This window comes from Protobothrops mucrosquamatus, unplaced genomic scaffold (assembly GCF_001527695.2).
Source record: "Protobothrops mucrosquamatus isolate PMUCROS unplaced genomic scaffold, P.Mucros_1.0 scaffold347, whole genome shotgun sequence".
Lineage (NCBI taxonomy): Eukaryota > Metazoa > Chordata > Lepidosauria > Squamata > Viperidae > Protobothrops > Protobothrops mucrosquamatus.
Window position 1 is genome coordinate 1616354 of NW_015386684.1, and position 27288 is coordinate 1643641.

Genomic DNA, 27288 nt, shown 5'->3' on the forward strand with positions numbered 1-27288 from the left:
GTCCCATTCTGTGGATCCTCCATCTCCAGTGCTGGAGAAGGGGCGTTGTCTTACCTGAACGCCTTTTCTCAGCACGGAGATGGAGGATCCACATCCCTCCCTCAATTTCTGGGGGGTCCTAGTAACTAGGATTAGTTTGTGAGCCAGTACGTTCTTGGTCAGTCAATGGCTACGCTCGCGTCAAGACTGGAAAATGGAATCAGGACGGGGCGTGACAACTTTGGCTGACTTGATCTGATTGGGCAGGAATACAGTCTCCACCCATTCTGTGGATCCTCCATCTCCGTGCTGAGAAAAGGCGTTCAGGTAAGACAACGCCCCTTCTCCTCATTAGGTTGTGAAATGCTTCATTAGAGAGATATGGAGAACAAAGTTAATAGTACAAACCTAAGTATAAAAATTTACTCCTAGAAAAATATATAGGACTGTCTTCCTAATCCTGTCTATAAATTTTATACATTCTTCCTAGTATTTTTGGTTTCAAGACATTTAGAGGATATGAAGAAGAGTAATGATTTTAGCATAGGTTGGTGTAGGTTTTACAAATGTGATCATATAAAACAAAATTCTTCATTAAAACACAATTCTTATGAAGACTTTAGCAAACTTAGTTAAAGTATAAACATCCAAATTCTGAAAATTAAAGGTTTTAATGGGGAAAATATCTTAGAACAATGAAAAATCTGAAAGCTTCCCATTCGACATTTGCAAGAAGGGAAAGTTTCAAATAAATTCAGCATAGGTATGTATTATACATATATAAAATGTATTTTGTATATAAAAGTAAGACTGCATTTATTCCATCATTCTCATTTACACATATGCAAACAAAGTTGCCCCAATACACCAATTTAGTATTTAGGTTTAATATTTTGTGTTCCCAGTTTGTACTCTTAACTCCTGAAGGTGACTTATAATCTTCAGTGTCTGCATTGGCACCCAGTCAAAAGCCAGGAACGTATTTAAGACTGAGTTTTCCAGATATTATCTCAAGTAATTTAAAAGTTCATTACGGGCCATCCACTAGGCCTGCTACAATCAAGGTCTGTGAGCAGAGTTCAGTGGCTACAACTAAGGCATTAAAAAGAGATTGGGTAGGGTTAATACTTGACATTGAGAGTTAAAGACCAGGAGCAAATTGTTTTAACAAATAAAAAATACATTTGGCTGTTACTATATATGGTCTAAAATGTTTTTTAATATTAAAAAGTTGTATGAAACTATTTTTAGTAAAGAGCAAGTCTCAAATGAAGGATGATGTTTATATAAACTGAAGGCTAACTCTGCTTTTATGGTTATTGCCCTTAAATCCACTGAGATAAAGAAGGTAATGAGAACTTTTCAGTAGAAAAATTTATAAATAGAGATTGGATTTAATTTTGCAACTTATTTTCAAAGCTGGCGTTCATAGCTACTTTAGGTAAATAAGGTTTTGCTATTATTCTAGAATTGTAAAGTCTAATAATACGTACATGGCTTCAGTATTATAATCTTCATAATATAGACTTATCTTAATAATCCCCTTTTAGAGCAGGGTCTCAAATAGGAACATCTGTAGGTAAGTCAAAATTTGGAGGAGAAATGCTGTATCCGCATCTTTTGATGCCTCACCCACCTTATTGTGTTGCGAACAGCCAGTATCCAATCACCATGAATGCCAAATGAAAACTACATTATTAGCTGCTAGACCCAAAGCAGTATCCCTTTTCATAAACAGTTACAAGAAACTGAAAAGTATGCCATTAAAATGAATTATTAAATTTAAAAAAGTCTTTACTGTGAAACAAAGCAGGCTTTTTGCCATCTCACTTATTCCACTTACGTTCCAGTAATGGTTATCCCATGACCCTTTGGTTTCCTCTTAATTTCAAAGTTGGCTGGGTGGCAGATAGCTTCTGGGGAGGGAGGGCAGCAAAGTTGTTAACAGTGTAGAATAAACTGCAATGTAAATGGGGGCCTATGTGGGACCTTGTGAATTATTGTAAATACAAATGTTGCTAGACAAGTGATTTATTTTGAAGCACACCAGCTTACTTTTTAAGGAAGGAAATTTTAAGAAAACAAGTTAAAGAAAAGTTGACCAGAGAATCAGAAGGTCACGATAGGGAGGGCTTACAGGAGTTGTCTGACTGGTACATCATATTAAATCTTCTATTTGTGTATTATTTCTTAATGTATTACCTTCTATTAATCATCACAGCTACTATACGCCAATAATTCCCATGGCACTCTGTAAGCCTTTAACCAGCTGCAACTTCCATAATATGGGAATACTCTGACCCCTTGAGAAGATGCATCCTGGCTTTGAAGAACAGATCTAAAATGAGGAGCTTGACTGAAACGATTGGCAGAAGCTGATGTTAACTATATCTCATGTGTGCTTTGGTTCTTTCAAAGGGCTGCATTTATTTTCTACTGATTTTTTTTATTTGAAGAACTCAGTGAAAAATGCTTGATTACAGTTAGTCCACAAAATTTCTGTTGTTTAGTGAGACATTTGTTAAGTGAGTTTTTCTCCATTTTACGACCTTTCTTGTTACACAGTTCTTAAGTGAATCACTGCTGTTGATAAGTTAGTAACCTGGTTGTTAAGTGAATTTCCCCATTGACTTTGCTTGTCAAAAGGTTGCAAAAGGTGATCATACGATCTTGGGACACAGCAGTGGTCATAAGTATGAACCAGTAGCCAAGGATCTGAATTTTGGTCACATGATCATGGAGATGCTACAAGGGTCGTAACTGTGAAAAATGGTCATAAGTCACTTTTTTCAATACTTTGAACAGTCACTAAATGAACTGTTGTAAGTCGAGGACTACCCGTATTTAGAATTATTTAGAAGTCCCTGTTTTACATGTGCTTTAGTAAAAGGGTGATCCTCTCTTATATCAAACTCCCTTTGATTTATTGCTAGATTTATGTTGCAACAGATCTTTAGCTACTTTTTAGAGACAACAATTTGATTCTTGCAAATAATGTGCAGAGACATGTAGTTGCCTCATCTAACTCTTTTTCTTTGTGCATTTGGCAGATTATTTCTTAACGCTTGATGAGCCAATGAATAATATCACCACTACTCTGGGTCAGACTGCAGAACTGCATTGTAAGGTTTCTGGTAATCCTTCTCCGACGGTGCGTTGGTTGAAAAACGACGCTCCTGTTGTGCAAGAACCCAGGAGGATATCCTTTCGTGCCACAGGTTATGGGTCCCGATTACGAATAAGAAACCTTGATACCACAGACACTGGTTACTTTCAGTGTGTGGCGACAAATGGCAGGAAAACAGTCTCTACAACTGGGGTGTTATTTGTGAAATTTGGTAAGAAGCTGCTGCTGCTGCTATACTACTAGATTGATTTTAACACACACTGCCCAGCTCTGTAGATGTTAAGGTCATTTTTGGTTGAGAAAGGGGAGTAGGTCAAAGATTTTTCCGTCCCATCTTAACCAAAGTAGACTTTCTTTTGAGAATAACAAACCAGTTCATTGTTCAAATAGCTAATTTTCAGATAACAGCTTTAGCCAAACATTTTAACGCTCGCATTTGCAATATAAATATGTTCTAATATGAAATGAATAATCGTTTTTAAATAATCAGTAAAGGAAGCAGGGGAAGATTTACTACGAAGGGCCAAAGTTAACATTATGGAATATATTTAACTGAACGGAAAACAAAGTGCTTTTTTTTTTTAAAAAAAAATCCTGTTAAAATGGAAGTATATTCATTGAGAAAGGTTGATTTCCTGCTTGGATTTTTATAAATGTTTGTTTGCATAGTAGAAAGCTTAAAAATCTTGTTATTGTGATTCTTCATAACTCCAGTCTCCTATAATTTAATATTTTAAATAACAAAAACATGTGCCTTCCACAGAAAAACTAAAGCAAGGAAATAGGTATTAAAGCCAAAGTAAATTATAATGTGGAAAACAAGGACCCTTTCTGCAAATATTGACACCTAGTGAGCTGGGGAATGTGAGCCTTCTCCATAGCTGCCCTGGCCCTTTGGAATAGCTTCCCACCTAAGATCCAGAGGTGGGATAGATAGCCTTTTAGTGTTCCAGAAAGCTATAAAGACCTGACTTTTTCATCAAGCTTTGGCCTAGGATAGTGAGTTAACATTATGTGTTGTTCTGGTGTCCTAATGGGGAGGTCATGATGTGTTTTTATATTGTGTTTTTTATTTGGTTGCTATGAACTGCCCAGGATGCAGTTCAATAAGTTATTTAAATAAATAAAAAAATCTTGATCATATTATCTCTTAAGGTAGAGCCTTATTTAAAAGGGCATTGCTTTCATTTTAGAACTTTAAATAATAAGATAACATAGCAGCTGATGGAAGTGAGTTTCTTTTTTTATGACAATGCATCTTACACGTTGTTTTTTTCTCCCAAATCTTACTTCTCCAGGTCCTCCTCCAACAGCAAGCCCAGGAACATCGTGAGTTTGTTAATAATTATATTACCTAATTAATACTGCACTTTAAATCAATATTTTAAAACTATAATTGTTCAAAAATTATAAATGGTATTCTAAATTAGAACTATATGTGAATTGAATGTGATACAGTTTTATTTCTTTTTATGAATTCTGTATTGTAGGAACCAGGTATTTTTTTTTTTTAAAAAAGTAAAGATGCACATAGATCTCATTATCTCTCCTTAGTTGAACCAGGCAGCTTCTTCATTTCCATAATTCCTCGTCCATCCTAAATGCTGGCCTCTAAAGTATTAAAAAGTTAGCAGACAGGAGACCTGAGAGTTTGGTCTCTATCAACTATCTGTAAATTGAGGTCAGCTCTCCAATCTGAGTGTCTGGCAGAGAGTGTATCCAATCATTTCCATATGCTGCCTTCATTTTATGAGCTACATAAGTATAAATAAGTGAACCCTACTTCTATCACACAGAACTTGATCAGAAGTGATTGAAGGTTTTGTCATCAAACAGGGTAGGCAAAGCAAAGATCGTGCCTCAAATCCCCAGTAAGGGTAGGCTGGCTCATAAAGTGCTACTCTGAATGGTTTGGAGATCCCTCTGCTGGATATAAAGCTAACATATTAAATAATTGGGTTAGGTGTATTGACTGATTTGTAGTTCAAGGTCTCAAACTAGCAAAACAAGATTTTTATACACACACACATACACACACACTACTCATGAAGAATGAAAAACTTTCTAGGAAGATTCCCCCCCCCCCAATCATACTCTTGCTTTGTAGTTCATATTTATATTTATTTTGGACCAGTAAGGGGAAAAAAATAGTTTCAGAGGGCTAAGTCTTTTTACTGTTAAAAAAACCTCATTCTTGAAGAAAATAATTTCAAAGGGGGATTTCTAACATGATAATTGTTTTTTCTCAGTATGGATTTCATTCTACTAAAGGTGTTAATTAATTCAGCAACAACAGGATGTTTGTGTTATCAGCAACACTGGTGTGTTATTTGTCATTTACAATTTAACTTAATTAGTGCAATCTATACTTTTGTGCTTTCCCACCTTCTCATCTTGCTATTTTTGTTCCTCCAAACATATATGTTTGTTTGTGTGCGTGTATGTGTATGCGCGGGTGTGCATGTGCATGCTCATAAATTCATGTAAAGTCTAACAAAGCAAAGATTTCTGTAAAATATGATATATCTCTTAATATATCAAATATTGTAATAATGCGACACATAACTATTATTATAAACTAAAATAGATATAATTTTGTATCAGCGGAGTCATCTTTTGCATATCTTCTCATTTGTTTCTCTAGTGTTTTAGTTGATCTTGACTAAACATTTTATTAATACTGAAGCCAATAGAAGAGGTCAGGAAATGAACTAATTGTATTAAATTATATATTAAATATTACCTATATTTAGATAGTACAGTGTACACAGAGCTGGGAGAAAATAGATCAGACTGTCACACAGCACACAAAAAACAGAAATGGAGTGGGGAGGGTAATTATCAGATCGTGTGTCAGATCATTAATATATGGTCTCCTTTCCATTAGTAACAGGAACTCATTTTTTTTCATAGGTATTTTTTATTTATTTTTATTCTATTAAATAGCCGCCAATCTCACCTAGGCAATTCTGGGCGTGAATACTGTTAAAAACATAAGAATTAAAAGAAAATAAGGATATATACTTATAAGAACAGAAATAGCGTTTTCTTACAGTTCAAATGCTTTACTCCTCTGAATGCATTTTGCTGTAGTATCCCTGCCATAGCACACTTTCCTGATTGTACTTTCACTTTTTGATGCACTTAACATTTGAATATTTTTTTATAACACGAGGGAAATTGGGCAATTAGAATGGCTTATATAGGATTGGTTGAAATTTAGGATTACGTCATAAATTTTCCAGACTAATTCTGTATTTCTTTACTACAAAGCAGTAGGTATCTCCTTTTGCATTTTCTAAACATACTTTCTGAAGTCAGAAAGAAATGACTGAAGTCTCTTTGGGATTTCTCCAACATGATGAAATCTTCTTCAGTAGTAATCCATTATTTGGTATCTGTTGGAATCTGAGATGATTTCCATGTTCCATTGACCAACCTACTGACCTCAGAACTGTTACTTTCTTAATTTTAATCTGCTCGGCTGCTGCCGTGACAGACCAGCAGTCAGAGGGGAGTCTATTCTGCTGCAGGCACGGCAGAATAGATTCCTAAAGATAAGAGGAATTCATAGATGGGGAGAAAATATTTTTATCTGCACGTCTTATATCATTAGCCCAGATTTCTTGGTGCATTTACATCAGTATAAATTAATTGCTAAAAGTTCTGAAGGAGTTCTCACTGAAGTAGCTGAGAGCAAAACACAACTCCACACAATCATCTGGGCATTAAAACTAAATGTGAAGCACATTTTGCCTTTTAATGCAAACTTCTTTTGGTTGTGTCCTGTTCTATAATGCTCCATTTCTCCTCCCTGTATAAAAATTATTGAAAGCATTTAAAAAAACAAACAAACCCAGACATTAGAATATTTCTGTAAAGTTGAAAGCAGGCATTCTATTTGATCTTGTATTAACATAGGTAATTTAGTGCAGGATTTTGAAGTATGATAATTAAAAATCTGAACTTTGCATAAGGTAATCTCCAGCTGAGATTTCAGTTGGTGTTTTTAGACAGAATTCCATTTTCAGTTTTATGGCTCAATATTGGAACACGGGGAGACTTCAAAGGATGGAGAGAATGGGGCCATGCCCATAGCCCTCGTCCCATTTGTCTCTAACCTCCATGCATTCAGACAGGAAATTTGAAGAAGAATGATATCATATGTTCTGTGCTCAAAGAAAGCAGGATGCCCTTTATCCTGTTTGAAATGCTTTCTATAACTCTAGCATGAAATGATCTTGGACCCTAAAACCAACCCAAAATGTAGAGCCTCGGTATGGTTATTTTGATTTTTCCTATGTGATTGTTGATTATTTATTTACTTGCCTGTTTATTAAGTTTACACGCCGCCCATCTCACTATCAAGTGGCTCTGGGCAGCTTACGGTTCCATAAATAACATATTAAATAACAATTCAAAGGTTAAGAATATTAAAATATTAGGAACTGAAAGTAAAACATTAAAATTAATAACACAGTAGAAAAAAGAACCAATACATAGTTGGGGTGGAGATGGAATCTTCTCCTAATCTACTAGCCACCTCCAAAATGAGAGGGTTCCAAGCCAGAGACATATTTTCAGGCCCTTTTCAAAGGCCAAGAGGGTGGGGGCAGGACTCATCTTGAGAGGCACAATATTCCAGATATTATGTTTTAGGATCTTGTGCAAGTCCAAAGCCTCTTATCTGTGCCAAAATGCCTTCTTTGTAGAATTCACCATAATAAGCATGCATTATCACTGGCTACTTTTACCTTACAAAATTCCTTTATCAGAAGAACTCCTTATGAATGAAAGTTTTTTTTCAAACTTTGTAAGCTCTTTGAAAGTGTAACTTTAATAATATTGTGTAGCTTATATTGTTTTAGGTGATTTTAAATCAAATTAGAAACAGTCAAATTGATAAATATTTAAAAAAAACTCAGTCCAAGTAGAGACAAGGCACAAAAAGGCAAAGCTTGCTTCTTCTTCTTCTTCTTCTTCTTCTTCTTCTTCTTCTTCTTCTTCTTCTTCTTCTTCTTCTTCTTCTTCTTCTTCTTCTTCTTCTTGAAGAAGAAGAAGAAGAAGAAGAAGAAGAAGAAGAAGAAGAAGAACTGCCATACCCGTTATCAGACGTTGGTGATCATGTTGGCGATCCTGTTTTTATCAGCAGCCGCACGAAAAAGTGCTGCTGAGTTTTGTCCAAACCAGTCTCTTAGATTTTGAAGCCATGATGTTCTTCTTCTGCATGGACCTCGTTTGCCTTCAATCTTTCCCTGGAGGATTAAATGGAGTATGCCGTATTTTTCTGGGTGTCGCATCACATGTCCGAAATATTCTAATTTTCGTTTTTTAATTGTTTTGATGATTTCCCTTGGCTTTTCCAGGCGGCTTATCACCTCCTCATTTCTGATCTTGTCAACCCAGCTTATACGTAACAGCCGCCTGTAAATCCACCTTTCAAATGCTTCTAGTCTCTTCAGGTGGCCTTCTGTCAGAGACCAACTCTCTACTCCATAGAGCAGGATAGAAAAAATATAGCTTGCTTAGTGTTCCAAAATGTTGTATATTTAAGTTATTCTTTTTAATCCAGCAGCATGACTGTACATATAAAGCATTTTTTAAAAATTGAAATCTAGCAATTATGTGCTGTTTTATAGGGAGGGGAAAAGAAATCTGGATTTAATCTGCATTTTCAAGACTACTAATGTGGCCTAACTGCCACTTGCCAAAAATATCAACCTGCATAAATCCTGTCTCCTTTTTTTTTTTTTTTTGAATTCGTAATTAGAATCATTTAAATGTTTTTTTTAAAGCTGCGGGTGCTTTCTAAATATTCTCCGGTGGATCAGAAATGATAGAAAATTCAGTGATCCAAAACTTCCATGAGCTATTTGTATCCAAGTGTGAATTAAATGGGAAATACCTATTGAAAAGCAAGTTGCTTGGGGAATGGGAATTTGGCTTGCACCTGTTATGTCTAATTTCCTCCATAAAATAGTTTGGTTTTACAGCAGCTACTTTGCAAACAAAATAGAATTGTTCATGCATTCTAGAAGCCATGGGTTTTGAGAGCATCTGCAAAGATCATGAGACTTAATAATTTATTTTTATCTTCAAGTGTAAAATACAAAAATTACGTGTCTTGAATATATTGGGTGAATCAACAGGACCAGACTTTGAAAAGTCCATCTGCCCACCCTTGGCAGCAGGAATAATATACTCACAGTTTCCACTGTCCAAGCTTCTGGCTTTTTTAGCTACCTCCTGAGTAGTGAAATCTATGTCTCATTAGATGAACAGAACAACTTTCCAGAAGGAAATACCCCAACTGCTCAATTTCCTGTCCTTCCTCCATATTATTAATGGCATACACCCCAGTAAGTCTACATGTTAAATGTTTGGATCAATTCTGCCAAATTCAAGCAGTCTGGCATTTTTTGGCTTACTATCATTATGCAGTTTTTCGGCAGTTTCCTTATTCAGATACAAATGTGAAAGAACGTGAAAATATCTTCTCTCTTTTTGTAATATCTTCAAAGGCTTCTACAGAAATCTGACTGGTTTGCTTCTTCTTTATTACAAATGTCAAATATACAATTTTAGGATTTCCTCAAAGTGTTATTGTAATATGGTCGCTGCAGATCTCTGGTTTTCAAAGATTTTAGCTTCATTTCCTTAAAAGAAATGAAAGTCTAACCTTTCACCTTCCTTCTGTGTGTCAATCAGCCAAGGGTTATAGTAATTCTTGTGTGGCAATTCAAGATGTGTGCATAAAGATCTGATTTCAAGGTTCTGAGATATACACCTTTCAGAAAGCAGAACAAGATAATCTGAGCTTGTAACATTAAGACAAACTGAGGTTGCCTTTCAGTATTATCCATTGTGTTTGGCAAACAAGACTTAATAAACAACACAAAAGTAAGACATCAGGCACTAATGTTACCTTTTATGAGCTGCAAATCCAGTTTCAAACATATAACTTAACCTCACAAATGTGTAAGGTAAATTACAATCAAGAAAGAAACCAAAATAAATGCTCCATTGATTTATCATGCTGACTTAGAATTCAGTTACTTTGAGGCATACTTTGTGCTTCTCATTAAAATATAAAACTCTTAAAAAGTATTATAAAAAAAGCTAGTTTGGTGATTAGAGACCATACACCAGACTATACTCAAAACAGAACTTGACAAACAATCCATGCAATAATCATATGATTCCATGTTTGCCTTCCTTTTGGTCTGGTTGACTAAAAGAAGTATATCTTTTCCCTGATGGGTGGAGAGGAATCTGCAAGCTGAAATAGATAGAGAAAAATGAATTGTGACTTTATTTGTCAGAGGATATATGCATAACACTTGGTGGCAATTGGATAGCCTATGTATGTGATTGTCTATTATTGCAAATGGTCCTGAGTTGGCAAAAGGGATTCCCACTGTTTCATTATAAATATAATGACCAAAATTAGGTCGCTAAGATCAAATGTAGCAGAATTTGTGAAACTAAACCATTTGATAAATCCTTGTTTTTCTGTTCTATCCAGGGGAAAAGCAAAATAAAAACTCTTCACTAATTCATTAATAGAAATGAATCCTTAACATTTCTGCTCCCATAAAGTTTCCTATCAGAGACTAAGTTAAACACTAGCCCTTAAATTCTCTGTCAACGTATGTTAAAATCTGAAGAGAACTGGTATCTGCCTTTGTACAGTTGATTCATTCATTTATATATTTTGTAGTGTAAATTCACATGACTCAAGCACACTCCACACACTCCATATGGGCCATGTTATTTGAGGGCCCAACTCTCCCCACCCTTCTCGGTCTAACAGAAGGTGAATGCTTCAGGTCTAGTCTCTTAGGGAATGCTAACTGTGGACTTCAGAAGCAGGCCATTTCTGTTGCAAAACCTGTGGTCTGGAACATCAAAGCACCTGAAATCTAGCTAGTCCCCAACTCTACTAGCATTCTGAAAAGCCTTTTTTCTTGTGCATAGGCATTGGGAGGTTGATGGGGCCCAGAACATGACTGCCATTGTTATGGCTATTGTGATCCTTAGTGCCCACAATACGTGTATTAGTTGTAATTATAATTGCTTTGTTGAATTTAAACTTTATGAGCTATCTTAAGTCACTACAAGTAAAATTGGAAGATGGGAAGAATATTAGAATCAGTCTGGTCTTGTGGTTAAAGCACCAGGCTAGAAAGCAGAAAATCATGAGTTCAAATCCTGCCTTACCCATGAAAGCCAGCTGGTTGACTTTGGACCAGTCACTGTCTATCAGCCTAACCTACATCACAGGGTTGTTGTTGTGGGGAAAATAGGAGGAAGGTGTGGGTTATTTATAAAAATCATAAAGGCAGGATACAAACAAATGAAAAATAAAAATAAATCTATTCAAACAAACAAGTGTGCGGGTTTTTCTCCACTGCTATGTAGTGAAATTAGTCATTCTAGTCAAATTAGTCAGAATGGGCTAGATTGTTGAACAAATCAACCTATTCTGTTCACCTTGTCAGCATTTTTTCCAAGAGCAGATGTTTAAAAAATGCCAAATAGAAGAGAGGACACAATAATGTTGTAGGAGAAAAAAAACCAGTTAAATTTGAGTGTCCAGATTTTGAGAGAAATTTGCTTTCATTACAATTGCTTCATGTTGTTGATATTTATGACAATGACACATGTTGCAAAGGCATCTTAGAAAAAAACAGGTAGGAATTCAAAAGGATAGGCAAACAAAGGCCGATTATGATGACTGAATACCTATTTTGTTCTACTCAGTTGTCATTAAATTCAGAGGAATGTTATTCATATGAGCCTCTAAGCCAGGGATGTCAAACTGGCGGCCCATGGGCTGGATGCGTCACGTGCAAGCCACGCCCACCCCGACTCCGTAAAGGCAAAAAACGTTGCAATACATCACGATATGTCACGTGACGCGATCGAGTTTGACACCATGCTCTCAGCCATATCACAGGCAGTAGAAGAATAAACCAGTATTGGCTGGCCACTTACCAAAGGGATCTCAGCCAAGGAAGAGAGGGCAAGGCACACTGCTCCACTAATTTACTAGAGAATGACCCATGTTAATTCATGGATTTCATGAATTGGGTGGATTTGAGTGGCTGGTAAATGGGTGACAATAACAGAGCCAAAAGGATTTAATGTTGAGCATTTTCCAAGCAAGTACCCGGCCTTCTGGGTCCCAATATTCCAGTAAAGCTTTGCCTTGGGAGAGACTAGCAATGAATATCCCTGACTTAAAGTTCTGCAGTTGGAGGAGTTACCTGTCCTACCAAACTCTAAACCAATAACTCTTCAAGTAGATTTTGATTTGTGTTAGAACTTTTTAGAGGAATCCCCCAGTCATTTGGTGATGTCCCAAATTGGTCTGAACAAAGTAAATGCATTATAATCATTAGTTTTGTATTTAGATAAAATATACAAGTAACAAGAAGATCTAGCTTGGCAGTTAAAGGTCTCCCAAGGGTGTAGTCAAAAAAGTCAATATGGTCGCCACAGCGATGCAATCAAAGCTCTACTCATTTTGAATGCCCCCATTACTGAAGCCCTGCATGATTATTTTTTTTAAATCTTAACAAATCATTGCTTAGACTGTATCAATACTAATAAGGTTTCTAAATTGCAAGAAGCAATAATTCCACCTTAATTAATTAGTTATACCTGCACCTTAAATAAGAGTTCAAAATCTTGGCACTAGCATTAGAGAGAGAATAGTTTCGGCACCAGAAACTAAATTCTATCAAAATGAAAGTTTGAAGGAATGTATTGCTTTGAGAAAAGTAAATGGGTTGCAGGAAATATGATAGGACTGCAAGAATCAAAAGAAATATTTTTTTCCTATTGGTCCCAAGTTCAGGATGTGGTATAATAGATTTAAGTTACATGGAGGTAGATTTTGATTGAATGTTACAAAAATGTTCCTAGCAGTAAAAGTAGTTTTGATAGCGGAACCCATTCCTGAAGGCAATCACAAATTTCTTGCTGGGTGTGTACAAGCAGAGGTAGATATCCACGTGTCAGGAAAGATTTAATTAGGATTGATTGATTGATGGAGCAAGGGATTGGAGTCATCACCTAAATGGCCCCTTCATGATTCTGTGAAGCGGTAATCAGATGCCTTCTATCCAGGAAGTTAGCTGTTCACCCTATTCTGCCAAGAAAAGACAGCAGGTATGAAAGAAGATGTCAGTTTATGTTGCAAGATTTCAGCCGAAGTGTTTTTATGATTCAGTTCCATTCTGGCAAATTCGAACAAAACTTGACGCTAGCTCATGGTATTCTGATTTAATATCAAGAATCCAATGAAACCATATCTTTTTCCAAACCCAAATAATAGGACATTTATTTCCCCGTGAAGAAATGCTTTACCTTATCCTTTAGAATCTGTATTCATGATTGAAAAGTATATTTTCTATGCTGGCTACCAGAAACCAAAAACAATAGTTCCACTAGAACAAAAGCTTTCTGTCTTAGTGCAGGGTGACTTTTTGGTAGAATGTGAACATTATATATATATAAAAAGAAACCTTGTGATGAAGATGACTTGAAACTCAATATGCAACCAGTAAGACCAGAAACTTTTATTGCATTCAACGGAAGAAGGCACATTGTAAGCTATGGGGCCCAGACCATTTCCATGTAAAGCTAACAAAGCTACCCATTGTTGTAAAGAAGTGTCAATCTTGCAGACTTCAACTTAAACAAGTTTACCTTGTGCTTTGCCGATCTATGGAGTAGCCAGTGGCCTCAATCCTTGGGAATGTGTTTATTCAGTCTAGGAAAAACATTAAAAAGGGGGATAAATCTCTGGTGACCTGAACTACATTTCATTGCTGCAATAAACCATAGGACATTTAGAAAGGACTTTTAGAGGTAAAGATAATATCGTTTCTATAGCCAGTGTGTATGTTATGAACTTGAGTGGTGGTTGCAGAGGTCAGTTGCAGCTTATATTACTTCATCACAAAATCATTAAGGGTATGGCAGAAAGGCGATAAGGTGTTACATCATTTATTCCTGTAATTCAGGCCACGCACTGTACCACAGAATTAGCTGAATTAAGGTAGTAACGTGGGAGGAATACAACTGTAAAAATCTACCAGATTTTCCACTGCTATAAAAAGGCATCAAACACTGACTTCACAAGGTGATAGAGCAACTAATTTTGTGAACAGCGCAGGTTTTATTATGGAAAGAAAACCAGATTTCTATCTTTTTAGTTAACTAAGGCTCTTTTGCATTTTTTATTGACAAGTTACTTAAACATTGCTCACATTCAGGTTCATATCTTGTTTCAAAAGGCTTTGAATAGAGTAGGTAGCGGTAAGGAGTTTTCTTACGCTCCAATCATGCTATTGAAACTCTTCTGAAGTTCTGTAGAAGAGAGACCCAGAGGCGGAAAATGGATAAACACTGAGATAATCATATATAATTTTAATTGATCGGCCTGTTTAAATATTTCTTTTTAATTCGGCTTTTAATTATTGTATTTGTATTGTAGTTTTTACGAGGCTGTTAGCCGCCCTGAGTCCCATGAGGAGAAGGGCGGGGTATAAATTAAATTATAAATAAATAAATAAATAAAATATATTTAATTAGCTTGGTCTGGATTTGAACTTAATTTCCTAATATGAAAGTGGAGGAACAATATCATCTTAAATTGTATTGTATTTGTATTAATTTTAGTACATTGGTGAGATATTTTGCTGTGAGAGCAGGCTGCTACTGATCATACTAATATCAAATCTAACTGTCCACTAACAGAAACAGTGTTATAGAAACAGCTGCATATGTTTTGATTCACATTTAAAACATTGCTCATAAATTTAACATAGCTTCATTGTTTGATAGCATACGGACATATTTTTAGAAATAATACTTGGCTGAGGCTACAGTAGATTTTTTTTAACAAATGCCTTGGTAAAATACATGTTTTCTATTACCAAGCTACGATAAGAGTTCCTCTTGATGTAAACCAGCTTTCTTGCTGGTCCTAGACTCAAGCTTTTAGGCATGATAAAGTGCAATGGTATAAGTATGTTATAGCAAAGTTTATTAAAACAAGGTTTTCTTAAAGAGACAGCTTCCTTAAATATATCTATAATCTCCAGTAATAATTTTTCCAGGGGCAGTCTAGATTAATGAAATGATTAATGCACCTAGGTTTTCTATTGCAATTAACATTCAAAAAATAATTCTTGTTATGCAACTTTTAATCTTATGTACTACATGTTTATATTTTTCTGGTTTGTCCTATATGCAGAAAGGAAAAGAAAGACTTCTAAATTCTACTCTTAACCTTAAAATGTTTGCATGAATTGTAAGTACTTATCAAGGTTATGGCTGAGATTTTAACAACTCTGTCTCTGTTCTAGGATTTCTCTAATGTTAAAGCATAAGAACAACCATTACCTAGATTTCTTGCAAAGTCTAAAATTTCTTTGTAGTTAATGTATAGTTTGACATTACTTCTTAAGAAAGAAAAGGCTGGAATGAGCTTGAAGGATATGATTTGGGGTTTCTTTCACAATCAAAAAACAAATCGTGATATATATCTAGATCTATATCTATAGTCTGTCCATCCGTCCATCCATCCATCCATCCATCCATCCATCCATCCATCCATTCCTTAGTAGCAGATGTATGACAGTACAAGGATTACTCATGCTTTCTGTGGCAATGATAAGCAATCACATCATAAATCTGTACAGGTCACTGAGACATGATAAAATGTTCCTTGTGTATTTTTTAGTCTAGCAGTAGCAGGTTGCAAACTAACACATACTTTTCTAGATATCTAGGCTGTCAAATGCCTGTGAATCTACATGCTGATAGGCTCTGTTTTGAAATGGTTTTAACCATCTTTGAATCTATACATTCATGCAGTGTCCAAGAATCTGAAAGTTTATTTGAGCCAGTCACAATATCAGAATAACAGACTTAGAAGGGACCTTGGAGGACTTCTAGTTCAACTCCCCACTCAGGCAGGAAATCCTATACTATTTCAGACAAATTGTACAATCTTTTCTTAAAATGCTCCAGTGTTGGAGCATCCACAACTCCTGGAGGCAAGTCGTTCCACTAATTAATTGTTCTAACTGTCAGGAAATTTCTCCTTAGTTCCAAGTTGCTTCTCTCCTTGATTAGTTTCCATCCATTGCTTCTTGTTCTGCCTTCAGATGCTTTGGAGAATAAGTTGATCCCCTCTTTGTGGCAGCCCTTAGATATTGAAACACTGTTGTCATGTCACCCCCAGTCTTTCTTTTCATTAGACTAGACATACCAAATTCCTGCAACCATTCTTCATATGTTTTAGCTTCCAGTTTCTTAATCATCTTTGTTGCTCTTCTTTGCCCTCTTTCTAGAATCTCAACATCTGGATGCAAAACTCCATGTGTGGTCTTACCAAGGCATTATAAAATGGTATTAACGCTTCACGTGAAGTGTTAGTGCCACTGTATAATGTCTTGGTAAGACCACACTTGTATTCAGTTTTGGTTGCCACAATATAAAAACTTTGTTGAGACTCTAGAAAGAGTGCATATCTAGTCAAATGGTTGAATAGCTAGAGGGTTTTTGTACTGCTTTTATTCCTTGCAAAGCTGAAAAGAAATGAAGCAAGATTCAAGAAACCAGAAGAAAGATGTCCATCAAATAGTCAACAGATACTGTCATTTTTTTTTTTGTGGACACAGAACATGAACTTCATTTTTCCTGAAGCAAATGTTCGCAGTTGCCGTCTTAGGAATCAATTCTTATCTCAAGAGTATTCTGCCCTTTTTCCGAGTCTCATTAAATATAGTTTATAAAAAGTTTTAAAGTTAGCGAATTACTTCTCTGTGAATAGCTTCTATTTACTGTATTCATGTCTATCAGAAGGGCAATTTATTTTTGTTGCCCTAAACCAGGGGTAGGCAACCTCGGCTCTTTTATGACTCATGGACTTCAACTCCCAGAATTCCTGAGTCAGCTATGCTGACTCAGGAATTCTGGGAGTTGAAGTCCATGAGTCATAAAAGAGCCGAGGTTGCCTACCCCTGCCCTAAACGATTTTTTTTTTAAAAAAATCAACAGTAACAAAATTGTAGTTTTTCCTTTTTGTCATAGACACATGGGTCTGTATTGCAGAGTGAAGGGAGAATTTTTTTTAATATTGAATGAACTTATTTTATATAATGTATTTTTAAAGCAGTTGTATGGTGTTTCAACAATTCTTCCACTTTCTTTAGTAAGTAATGTTGAACAGCGGGGTTGATTTACTACATCCTTTTCACCCTGCTTTTGCTTGCTTTTCTATAGATAGAATTGTATGGCTTGATTTCATACTTATATCAGCAAGCACCCTCTTATATCAAGTCAGACCAAATATTGTTCTAACTCAGTCATATCTATCCAGACAGGCAGTGCCTCTTAGGAGGCTCAGACAGAAGTCTTTCCCAGCCTGATTATTCAGCATATCTTACCTTTCATAGAAGTTGGCTCCAGAGCTTTCAACATATAACACAAGTGGTCTGTCGCTTTGTCACAGGTGCCTCCAGCAGTTGTATCTTCTTAACAGATTTCTGATTCATATTTGCATATTTAAAAGGTGGGAGATTTGATCGTTTGGTCTGCTAATGGGATGTTCCTATCAGAAAAACCACCTTTTGAGCGCAGGTTCCTTTGGATCAGAACAGAAGAAAATGTAACGGGGGGGGGGGAGTATGTTTACTTTTATAGAGGCTGGGTTGCCATGGTTAATCTGCTTTTGTTTATAAAATTCAGGATGATTTGACTTTTCTTTAAAAAGTCTATAAGGTTACTGTTCAAATAAAACATCCTGTCACTCAGCTAAATCTAAATGAAAACAATTGTATAGTCCAAGTTCCACCTTAATCAAATGGGAAATATGAGCCTGCACATTTACCAGGAAGGTGTCCAGAAACAGCCAATCAGAGACAAGGTTGGAATATTCAGATTCCCAAAGCATCTGCTCAGCAACGCAGATGGCTTTAAGAAAAACAGGAAGGCTAAGGGAACCGGGGTCTGCCTTTTGGAGACAGTTCATAGATGAAGTATATCAGATTTTTGACAGGATGATACCCTTTCCTTCAAGGAAATCAATATTCCCTCTGTTCACCATGTGCTGTTTCTCATTATTTTGAATCAGATATGGCTTGGTTTCTGCTATTGTGCTTCTAAGGAAAAGAGAGAAAGAAAGACTGGTCAAGCGAAGATACTTTCAAGATTTTCAGAATAGGACAAAAATATCCTAGATTACCATCGGATAGGCTATGTATCCTTCACTCAATTCTACTTCAATGGTGTAAATGGATTTGGCTGATTTGGACTTGGACAGAATTACTGTTGAGACTGTTGAAACATAGAAAAAATGCTGTAGCAAGCAGAATATTAATATTAATTAACAGTATTGCAGAATACATTAGCACTTACTAACAATAGGATCTCATTGCATGTGTGTGATGAAAATATATGAAAGCTATATTTATAACAAGCATTTTCATATATTTAAATTACACAGGTATTCATTCAGGTTGGGAAAGTAATTAGCAGCGGCAAGCATGCTATAAACTCAGCTAGATTGTTATTTTAGGTAAGTAGTCAATACTAGGCTTTTGGACACATGCCAGGAGCCATAATTAAAAAGAATTCTCCAAATTAAGACCGAATGTCACCCTTCTTAAATATAGTATTTAAATACGCACAATTACTGTACCTACTCTATTGCCAGTTAATGAGTGCTGCACAAAGATCAGAGATTGTTATATCATTATCAAGGCATAGTGATGGGGCAGAAATGAATTTAGTTGGTATTTGAATTGGATCACATTCAATTTTACCTTTTCAAATTAATCTATGAATCCAAATTCAGTTATCATTTAAAATTTGAACTACCGTAATCAAATTTTGCAAAGCATCTGCCAATTAAAAGTGTATTAAAGAAATCTATAACCATATACACATTCATGATAATAATGAACAAAAATATTGGGAAATGGTGAGTAAAAAACTTTGCATTAGATAACATTGCTAATAAAAAATCAAGTTTGGACAGCTGCATATCATAATAAAATCACATTTGAGAGCTGGTTGAAGAACAAGCACCTTATTGTATTATTCATCTAGCTCATTGTACAATCTAGATAAGCATACTGCAAACAGGCTGAACCTGCAACCAAGGGAATAAGCACCAAAAAAAAATATGTACATATGTATTAGTGCTTGTTAGAATTTTGGCACACTTTCTATATTGAAATATTCAAAATGAGTTTATTTGCATTATTAATCACCTGGAATGCCCATGAATAGAAAGGTTATTTATAAAAGATTTACCTATTTACTACAGTAATTTACCTGCAATATTAACACAAAGTAGAGAAAGAATAGTAGGCTAAAACTTAGGTGTAAGGATTTTATAGAATCTAAGCAGCTACTTTGGAATTTAGTACAAAGCTCTAAAAATCACCCCGTGGAATTCTGAAAAGTAAAAGGAATCCTGTTTTTTACCTCATAAGTTAAAATATGTGCAAGGTCATATTGTTTTAAAGTAAGGTAATAATGCCTACTTACAGAGAATATACAAATGTAGCATTTCTCTCGAGAATAGCTTCTTCCTGCTCCAATACGTGAGACATCTAGATTTTGCATGTGTAAAAATAGAAGAATATTTTACTAAAGATGACCTCTGATAGGTTAGACCTATATTATTTATGTCAACAAAACGAAAATAAACCCATGAAAGGATGTCCATCTGGGTGGTCAACAAAGTTATAACTTGTCTAAAAAGTTGTTGCACTTCATTGTTGTTATTGAAACTCATTTTTAAAAGGGATAGAGTGACAACTAAAAGGAATCTAGTAGAGTTTTAAAATAACCTAAGGGCTAAAACATTGCTCGGGTCCAGAAAGGAAGTTCTCTGCTCTCATGTTTCAGTTTAATTGGGATTTCCTGGGCTGACAACTGACTGGGAGCATCCGGTATTACCAGATAAGTAATACTAAATCCAGCTGCATTGTAAGAAGCTGTCACTCTGAAATCAATTGATACTCAAAGCTGGTATCATTTCTTATTACCATCATCAAGAATGGAGTATTGTAGAACCTAGATAGTAAGTGATGAACTGGTCAGCTTAGGTGAGAAGGACAAAGGATAAGGAAAATTTTAGTTTGTAAAAAAAAAAAAAGGAAAAGTCTAAAGTGATATATACTGAAGCAGATTCTATATTTTTAGTAAATTATGCAAGTCCCCAAAATGCAATAAATACGTATATTTGCGTAGTTTTTGCTTTGTTGTCCAAAAGTTCTTTGTAACTGCAGTTATCGAGTTTAGCATTGTGTTTTAGATATCTCTCTTGTTTCTGCCCCATGCTTTCAATATTATCTGGGCCAGCTATCTTGAAGTATTGAGGTTCACTTTCTTACCCAGATGGTGGTTTCAGCTTTCTGTGCTTCCTTTTCTTTTGTTTTTAACGAAAGCTGAGATTCTCTGAAAATCCATTTCTGCACCAGATGCCAAATTCCAGGTGAAAATGTAGCAACCACAGACATGTAAGATGGAGTTTTTAATATGGTTCACTAAAATAGCCATAACTGAGCATCTTATTTGTCTGATCTTTAAGTTGTGTATATTTCTTTACCTTAAGTTTGAATGGCTTTGCCATCCTCCAGGAAGAACTAAAATATGTCTGTCAAACAAAATGTGACTTCTAGGAGTTTCCTGTCCTTTTCATAACTGTGAGCATATGAGATGCACTTCATATTGAAAAATTATGTAAGAAAGCTGCCAAGAAAGATCCAAGCAGTATTACCAATGCTGTTTCATAAGTAGTCACAGCTGCTGTTGATCCAACCGGTTTTCCCCCCCTTGTCTTCCATGCAGCACTAGATTTCTTGAAAGGGAGTAATTATTACAGCTGGGCAATGTTTTAGACACAGTTCTGTAAAACTAAAGGCTTTCCAGCATGAATGTAGGTAATCCTTGTCTACAGCTCTTTAAAACAACTGCATCTTTTATTTGAATCACCTCGCAGGGGCAGCAGTGGTTCAGAATGGGACAACTTGCCACAGCCAACTCACTACGGTCAACTTGCCACGGCCAACTTTCCGCGGGACAACTCTCCATGGGACAATTCAACAATTCAATTTAATTATGTAAAATAATTGAAAAATTATTTGTCATTTACATTTCATTTTGTCCCTCCTTTGATATTCATTTTTAAAATGATTCTATTCCACTGTTTCTTTGATATTAGTATAACTCTTGTCCTGCGACAAGTTGGCCATGGCAAGTTGACTGCAGCAAGTTGCCTGTGGTGAGTTGTCTACGGCGAGTTGTCGTAGACCCGCAGTGAGCAGCTAGCCAATGCTGTGAAAGGATGTGACTGTTTTAAAGAGTTGCAGGCAAGTGCGAGGACAGACACTGGCAAGAACATCTCTCTTGAGGGATTCCAAAAAGTTATATACTCGCCTGCAATTGAACTGTGAAATAAAAATTATTTCTGGAGTGTTGCACAGCCTTAGTAATTATGGTAATGCATTGTAGTTAAGAATGTAAATAGATTACTTTCAGATAGATTTGGCCCCAGCTCAGGACATATTTTCCAGAATTGTTCATAGCATTACATTTAGATTCTGACAGTTAACATTTCCTCTGTAAATATCTAGTTATCTGATATATATGTAACACCACCTTCTGCATTTTGAGAACTGGTGCCATAGACTTTATAGGCATACAATAAACTTGGTTGGTGCATCCAGAAGTGAAGTTGTTATGCAAGCTTTTAATTGTCTGTAAAGAATGATATGGTTTTAAACTTGTCAAAGATAATGAGGTTATACATGAGACACTTTGATTGCCAAATTATAGAGTCAATGCATTTTTAATTGGTTCACACAGTCATTCAGTCTATCTCGTTTTCAATAGCAGAGAGTGTATTTTCTTTCTTATGCCAATTTTAGATATAATAGACACACTAAAGTGACTTGCAATGCTGAATTGTCATCATAATTAGACCTCTGTCCTCAAATCCTTATTTTGAAATAGATTCTAACTTTGAATAAATGTGCTCAGTTATTTATTTGTAATGAACTGTAACATGGTCAGTTGTGTTAATATATCATATATAGCACTAAATTAGAACTGTGTTTTAATCTGCTTCAGGTTGTTCACATGGAATTGTCTATGTTAGCTTTAATATAGCATGTAGTCCTTGACTTACAACGATTCATTTAGTAAATATTTGTAATCACAACAGCACTGAAAAAAATTCACATGTTGCAGCATCCCCATGGTCACATGATCAAAATTCATTTGCTTGACAACTGGTTCCTATTTATGATAGTTGCCGGGTCCATGTGATCACCTCTAGAGACCTCCTTGCAAGCAAAGGCAATGGGAAAGCCAGATTCACTTCACAATTGTGTTACTAACTTAATATCTGCAGTGATTTATTTAACAACTGTGGCAAAAAGATCATAAAATGGGGCAAAACTCAATAAATCTCTCACTGAGCAACAGAAATTGTGGGCTCAGTTGTGGTCGTTAAGTCGAGGACTGCCTATATAGACCAGTTCTAATTTTAAGTAAAGTAAGAGGCTGCCTAAGTTTTCAGTTGCTGAAGATGGGTAGGTTCATCGGCATCCATGGGAAGAGCAAGTACCAAATGTACATCGGGATGCAAACTCTTCCCCTTACATATCTACATGCAAAGTCACAGGGCAAGTATGAAAGGCTGGAGTTTGTGCTGTGACATCACACTACAATTTGTCATTTTGGTGTCATTGGGGTTAGGAATGGCCACCTATTAATAGGTAAGGATCGTAGAACATTTTGAGCCAAAATCAAGCTAGGTAATAGCTTAGTACAATCATACCCTTCAAATAGAAGCCACAATTATGTTAGGTGTGTCACGACATTACCCCAATTTATAATTTATACATTAGCATTGGGGTGCATGTGACATCACTTTCTTCCCCTGCCAATGCCATGAGTATAAAAATAAGCATTGTTTTATACTCGTGGCATTAGGAGGAACTTTAGTAGAAGACACAGTTTGATCGAATTAAGATTCAACTACCACTCTGACATCTATACTGGAAGTGGGAAGGTACATAATATATTAATATTTTGAAAAACTTAGTGGCTTCTTATTAGCAGTATTTTCTTTTAATTGGATGCATGTTCCCAAGCAGTAAGAAAGATTGTGAATCAGTTGATCCGATCAGTCTTGAAGGATTTGATGATCAGAATGCTGGGGATATTGTTATCAATGAGATTTCAGGGAACTGACTTTCTTGTCTTGGGGGATTCGGTTTCCAGCTGCAAGTTTAATAGTTATATAATTACTATTAATAGAACACATTGTACTGGTGTATTTAATAGTAATATTATTATTATTATTAATGCAATATTATTGAACTAATACAATAATACAATGCCATATAATTTTCCCAAGGCTAAGGAATTAAGATTAAAATAAAGTAGTATTATGCGGGGTCCCTGGTGCCCTCTGAGCTTGGTGGTTTTCTTGCAGATGTTTCATTACCAAATTAGGTAATATCATTAGTGCTAGTAGGGAGTGGGGTTTGTTCTCAACTTATATTTTAGTGGCTTGCCCTCTCAGTGTTAGTGGGAGTGTCTTGGTATTATTGTTAGAAAGTATTATTGTTATTTCCAAGAGCAAAAGTTTAAAACATTGAATAGATAACCTAGAAATGAGAATGTGTGCATATTAATGATTTATTAGAAAAAAATAAACAGGACTTTATTTCTTAGTCAGTGTATTAGCCCATATAAAAACAAACACGATCAATTACTGGAAAAAACCAAAAGCATTTGGGTCCATGTACTGATTGTAATGACACCCTCGCCAATTTATTGGCAGTAGGAAAATCATTACTCCTACTGCTGGATAATAAAAATGACACTGCACTGATTAATAGGCTTTGGATTGCGTTAGTGCTGGTCTCTCTCTACTTAGTATATAAAAAGGGGGAAAACGTAACTTTTCATCACTGCCAAGTGAATACGCATACAAAATTCTATGTTTAAGACTCCTTTATAGGTTCACCACATAAGCCAAAGAGTTAAATGCATATAGTAATCCAAGATTTGTCCTGATACCTGTCCTCATAAAGCAACTGTAACTCATTCCAGTTTTAAATATCAGTTTTATTTACATTGCATAAGTCCTACCCAGCTGTAAAAGCTTCTCTGCCGCATTCTTCGTTGCAAAACACCATTGGGTAAGATCAAATAAAGCCGAGTAACATTATGTAGGAATGCTGTAAACCTTGCCTACAACTTTGCCACTGCAACTCTAGCTCGGCTCAGCTATCCATCATGGCTATCAAAACACTGGAAAAAATTGAGAGAGAAGATGGAATTACTTAACTTGATTTAGCAGAATATCTAAAAAAGATTGGTTGGACGAAATGGAATATGGTTACAGTGAAGGAAAAATCATAAAGTTCATGGTTCACTACAGTCACTTTATATAACCATATAGATACTCACGAGGTTTCTAAGACTATGATGATTTTCAACTATTACAGCAATTCTGAATGATTTGGAGCTGAGAAAATATTAACAGTTGGCAATTTGGAATGCTTTCCATTTAATATTGGTTGACTTTTGTGAACAATTCTAGAAATAATAATGCTGTTTTTGTTAGGTTCCTTTGAGTCAAGCTTGACTCCTGGGGACCTGGATAGAGCCATGCAATTTTTAGGATAACATTTTCAGAAGTGTTTTGCCATTATCTCCTTCCTACTGTAGGGCTGAGAGAGAAAGGCTGGTCCAGTTCACTCACTCCTCACTTCTCACTCCTAGTTAGCACCTGAACTACCATACTAAAGAGGCCATTTAACAACACAGTCCTATGTTATACATTATGCCTGCTTGATTTTAGGGATGAATATGAAGAGGATGGATTTTGTCAGCCATACCGGGGAATTGCATGTGCAAGATTTATTGGAAATCGAACCATTTATATGGAATCTCTGCATATGCAAGGAGAAATAGAAAATCAAATTACAGGTAAGTAAAATTTTGCTTTCTCTTATTCTCAGTTAGATAGTCATCATCCTTGTTATAATCTACAATTCTGGATTTCAAATCCTTAATGCACTATATGTTAATTTTACATGCTCAAAGGAATATATTCTATATTTAGAAGAAAAAATATATTACTTATTTTGAAAAGCTGTAATGAAAATGAAACTTTTAAAAGAGTAAAAAAGCAGTATTATTTTAATTGTATCCTTAGTTTTTCTTATCATGGTTTTATTCTGATTTCAAACATGTTTTTAGAATACACAATTGATTACATTTAATTCTTAATTTTATTTACTTATCGATCTCCAATTGCATAAACTTAGTTTTTTAAAAAAGCAAGATCACATATTTAGCAAATAATAAATATTGGGGACTACTTGATACTTAATCACTCTTTGACCAAGACAGCACAGTCCAATCAATGAAAAGAAAAGCAGGTGCTGATATAAACTGCATTTAGTGGAGTATTTTGAATGCGAAAAAGGGTATTTCTTTTAAAAAGTGCTTATTTCTACAAAAACCATACTTCCTATCCTGTCTTTATTTGGAATTAGTTGTTAATGCATATGTTCTACTATATATTTGCTACTATCTCAACTGATTTGGTATTTGTATGCTGCAGCTGCCTTCACAATGATTGGAACTTCCAGTCATTTATCGGATAAATGTTCGCAGTTTGCTATTCCATCTCTGTGCCATTATGCATTCCCGTATTGTGATGAGACTTCTTCCGTTGCAAAACCGCGAGATCTGTGCCGGGACGAGTGTGAGATTCTGGAAAATGTGCTTTGCCAAACTGAATACATATTTGCAAGATCCAATCCTATGATTTTGATGCGGTTGAAGCTGCCGAATTGTGAAGATCTTCCCCAGCCTGATAGCCCTGAGGCTATCAACTGTATCCGCATTGGCATCCCTATGGCAGATCCAATCAATAAAAGTAAGTGGCAGTTACGTTGCCTTGTATGTGGGATATCTCTAAAACTCAAAAGGATCAAGGGCACAGTTGTTAAAAGTCAAAGCCTGACTATTTCAGTCAATATCTTTCATCAAGCAGATTTAAGTCTCATAATTTCTCCTGCCAAGATAAGGCATTGGTTTCAAGATTGTGAGTTCTTTTGCCTATTCCTTAAAACTATTTTAAAGAAGTGTGTAATTTTTAAAAAGAGCATCGTTACATCTCGGTATGTAAGACTGAATTAATGTTCAGGTCATAAACAAGAAAAAAGAAAAGAAACTCATCCAGGAAGAACATCTAATATTGTACAATTTGTCATTTATATGCACAGATGCAAATTCCATTCCCCAACAGTTAATTAGAACTGAAGAAGCTTCTTGGTTGAGAAATGAAACATTTTCAAGGGAAAAAACCAAGAAAGTCCAGTTGCTTTTTGAAAGGGGAAAAAAACACCTTTGAGACAACCATGAGGGGAATCTCCATAGACATGTGTGCATAGTGTTCTTTTAATGCATCACAGAAAAGTGATCTTTCTGTTACAGATCACAAATGTTTCAACAGCACAGGAGTGGACTATCGGGGGACCATCAGTGTAACCAAATCTGGGCGACAGTGCCAGCCGTGGAACTCCCAGTATCCACACACCCACACATTCACTGCTGTCAGGTACCCAGAGCTGAATGGAGGCCATTCCTACTGCCGAAACCCGGGCAATCAGAAAGAGGCACCCTGGTGCTTCACCTTAGACGAAAATCTCAAGTCAGAACTTTGTGACATCCCTCTCTGTGGTAAATATAATGAACTCTTTTTTTGAACATGAAATGAGATTGTTTGTTGTGTTTTGCAGTCCACTGCAGTTCGAGAGCCAAACTATGTGGCACATTCATCACAACATGTTTATAGAAGCTGACTTACCCCGACAATTTTAATTTGGAATGAAAGTGCAGCTGTAGAGTTTGGATACAGCCCCTGTTTATGGACCAGATTGAGCCTCTTGGTGGTCTTCTGTTTGGGGGCAACTTGCCATTTAAAGGATGTGTTTTCTAACGGGCCCCACTTGGCAGGAGGGTAAAAGGCCAGCAGGAAGAAAAATTCTGAAAACCAGCAGGGGTCCGTAATCCAGATCTGGAGCATGTGCAGATCTAAAACTTTTTCCCCAAAACAA

The 27288-nt window shown here is 35.8% G+C and overlaps 1 protein-coding gene across 1 annotated transcript in view; it reads left to right on the forward strand.

Annotated features, from left to right (window-relative positions):
- ROR1 (receptor tyrosine kinase like orphan receptor 1) overlaps positions 1–27288 on the forward strand; it is a 49144-nt gene that overhangs the window by 14309 nt on the left and 7547 nt on the right. The window contains exons 2-6 of the mRNA XM_015815537.1: positions 3030–3317; positions 4405–4435; positions 25020–25147; positions 25788–26105; positions 26666–26911. Coding sequence (XP_015671023.1) covers positions 3030–3317; positions 4405–4435; positions 25020–25147; positions 25788–26105; positions 26666–26911 — 1011 coding nt within the window. The remainder of the gene's footprint in view (positions 1–3029; positions 3318–4404; positions 4436–25019; positions 25148–25787; positions 26106–26665; positions 26912–27288) is intronic.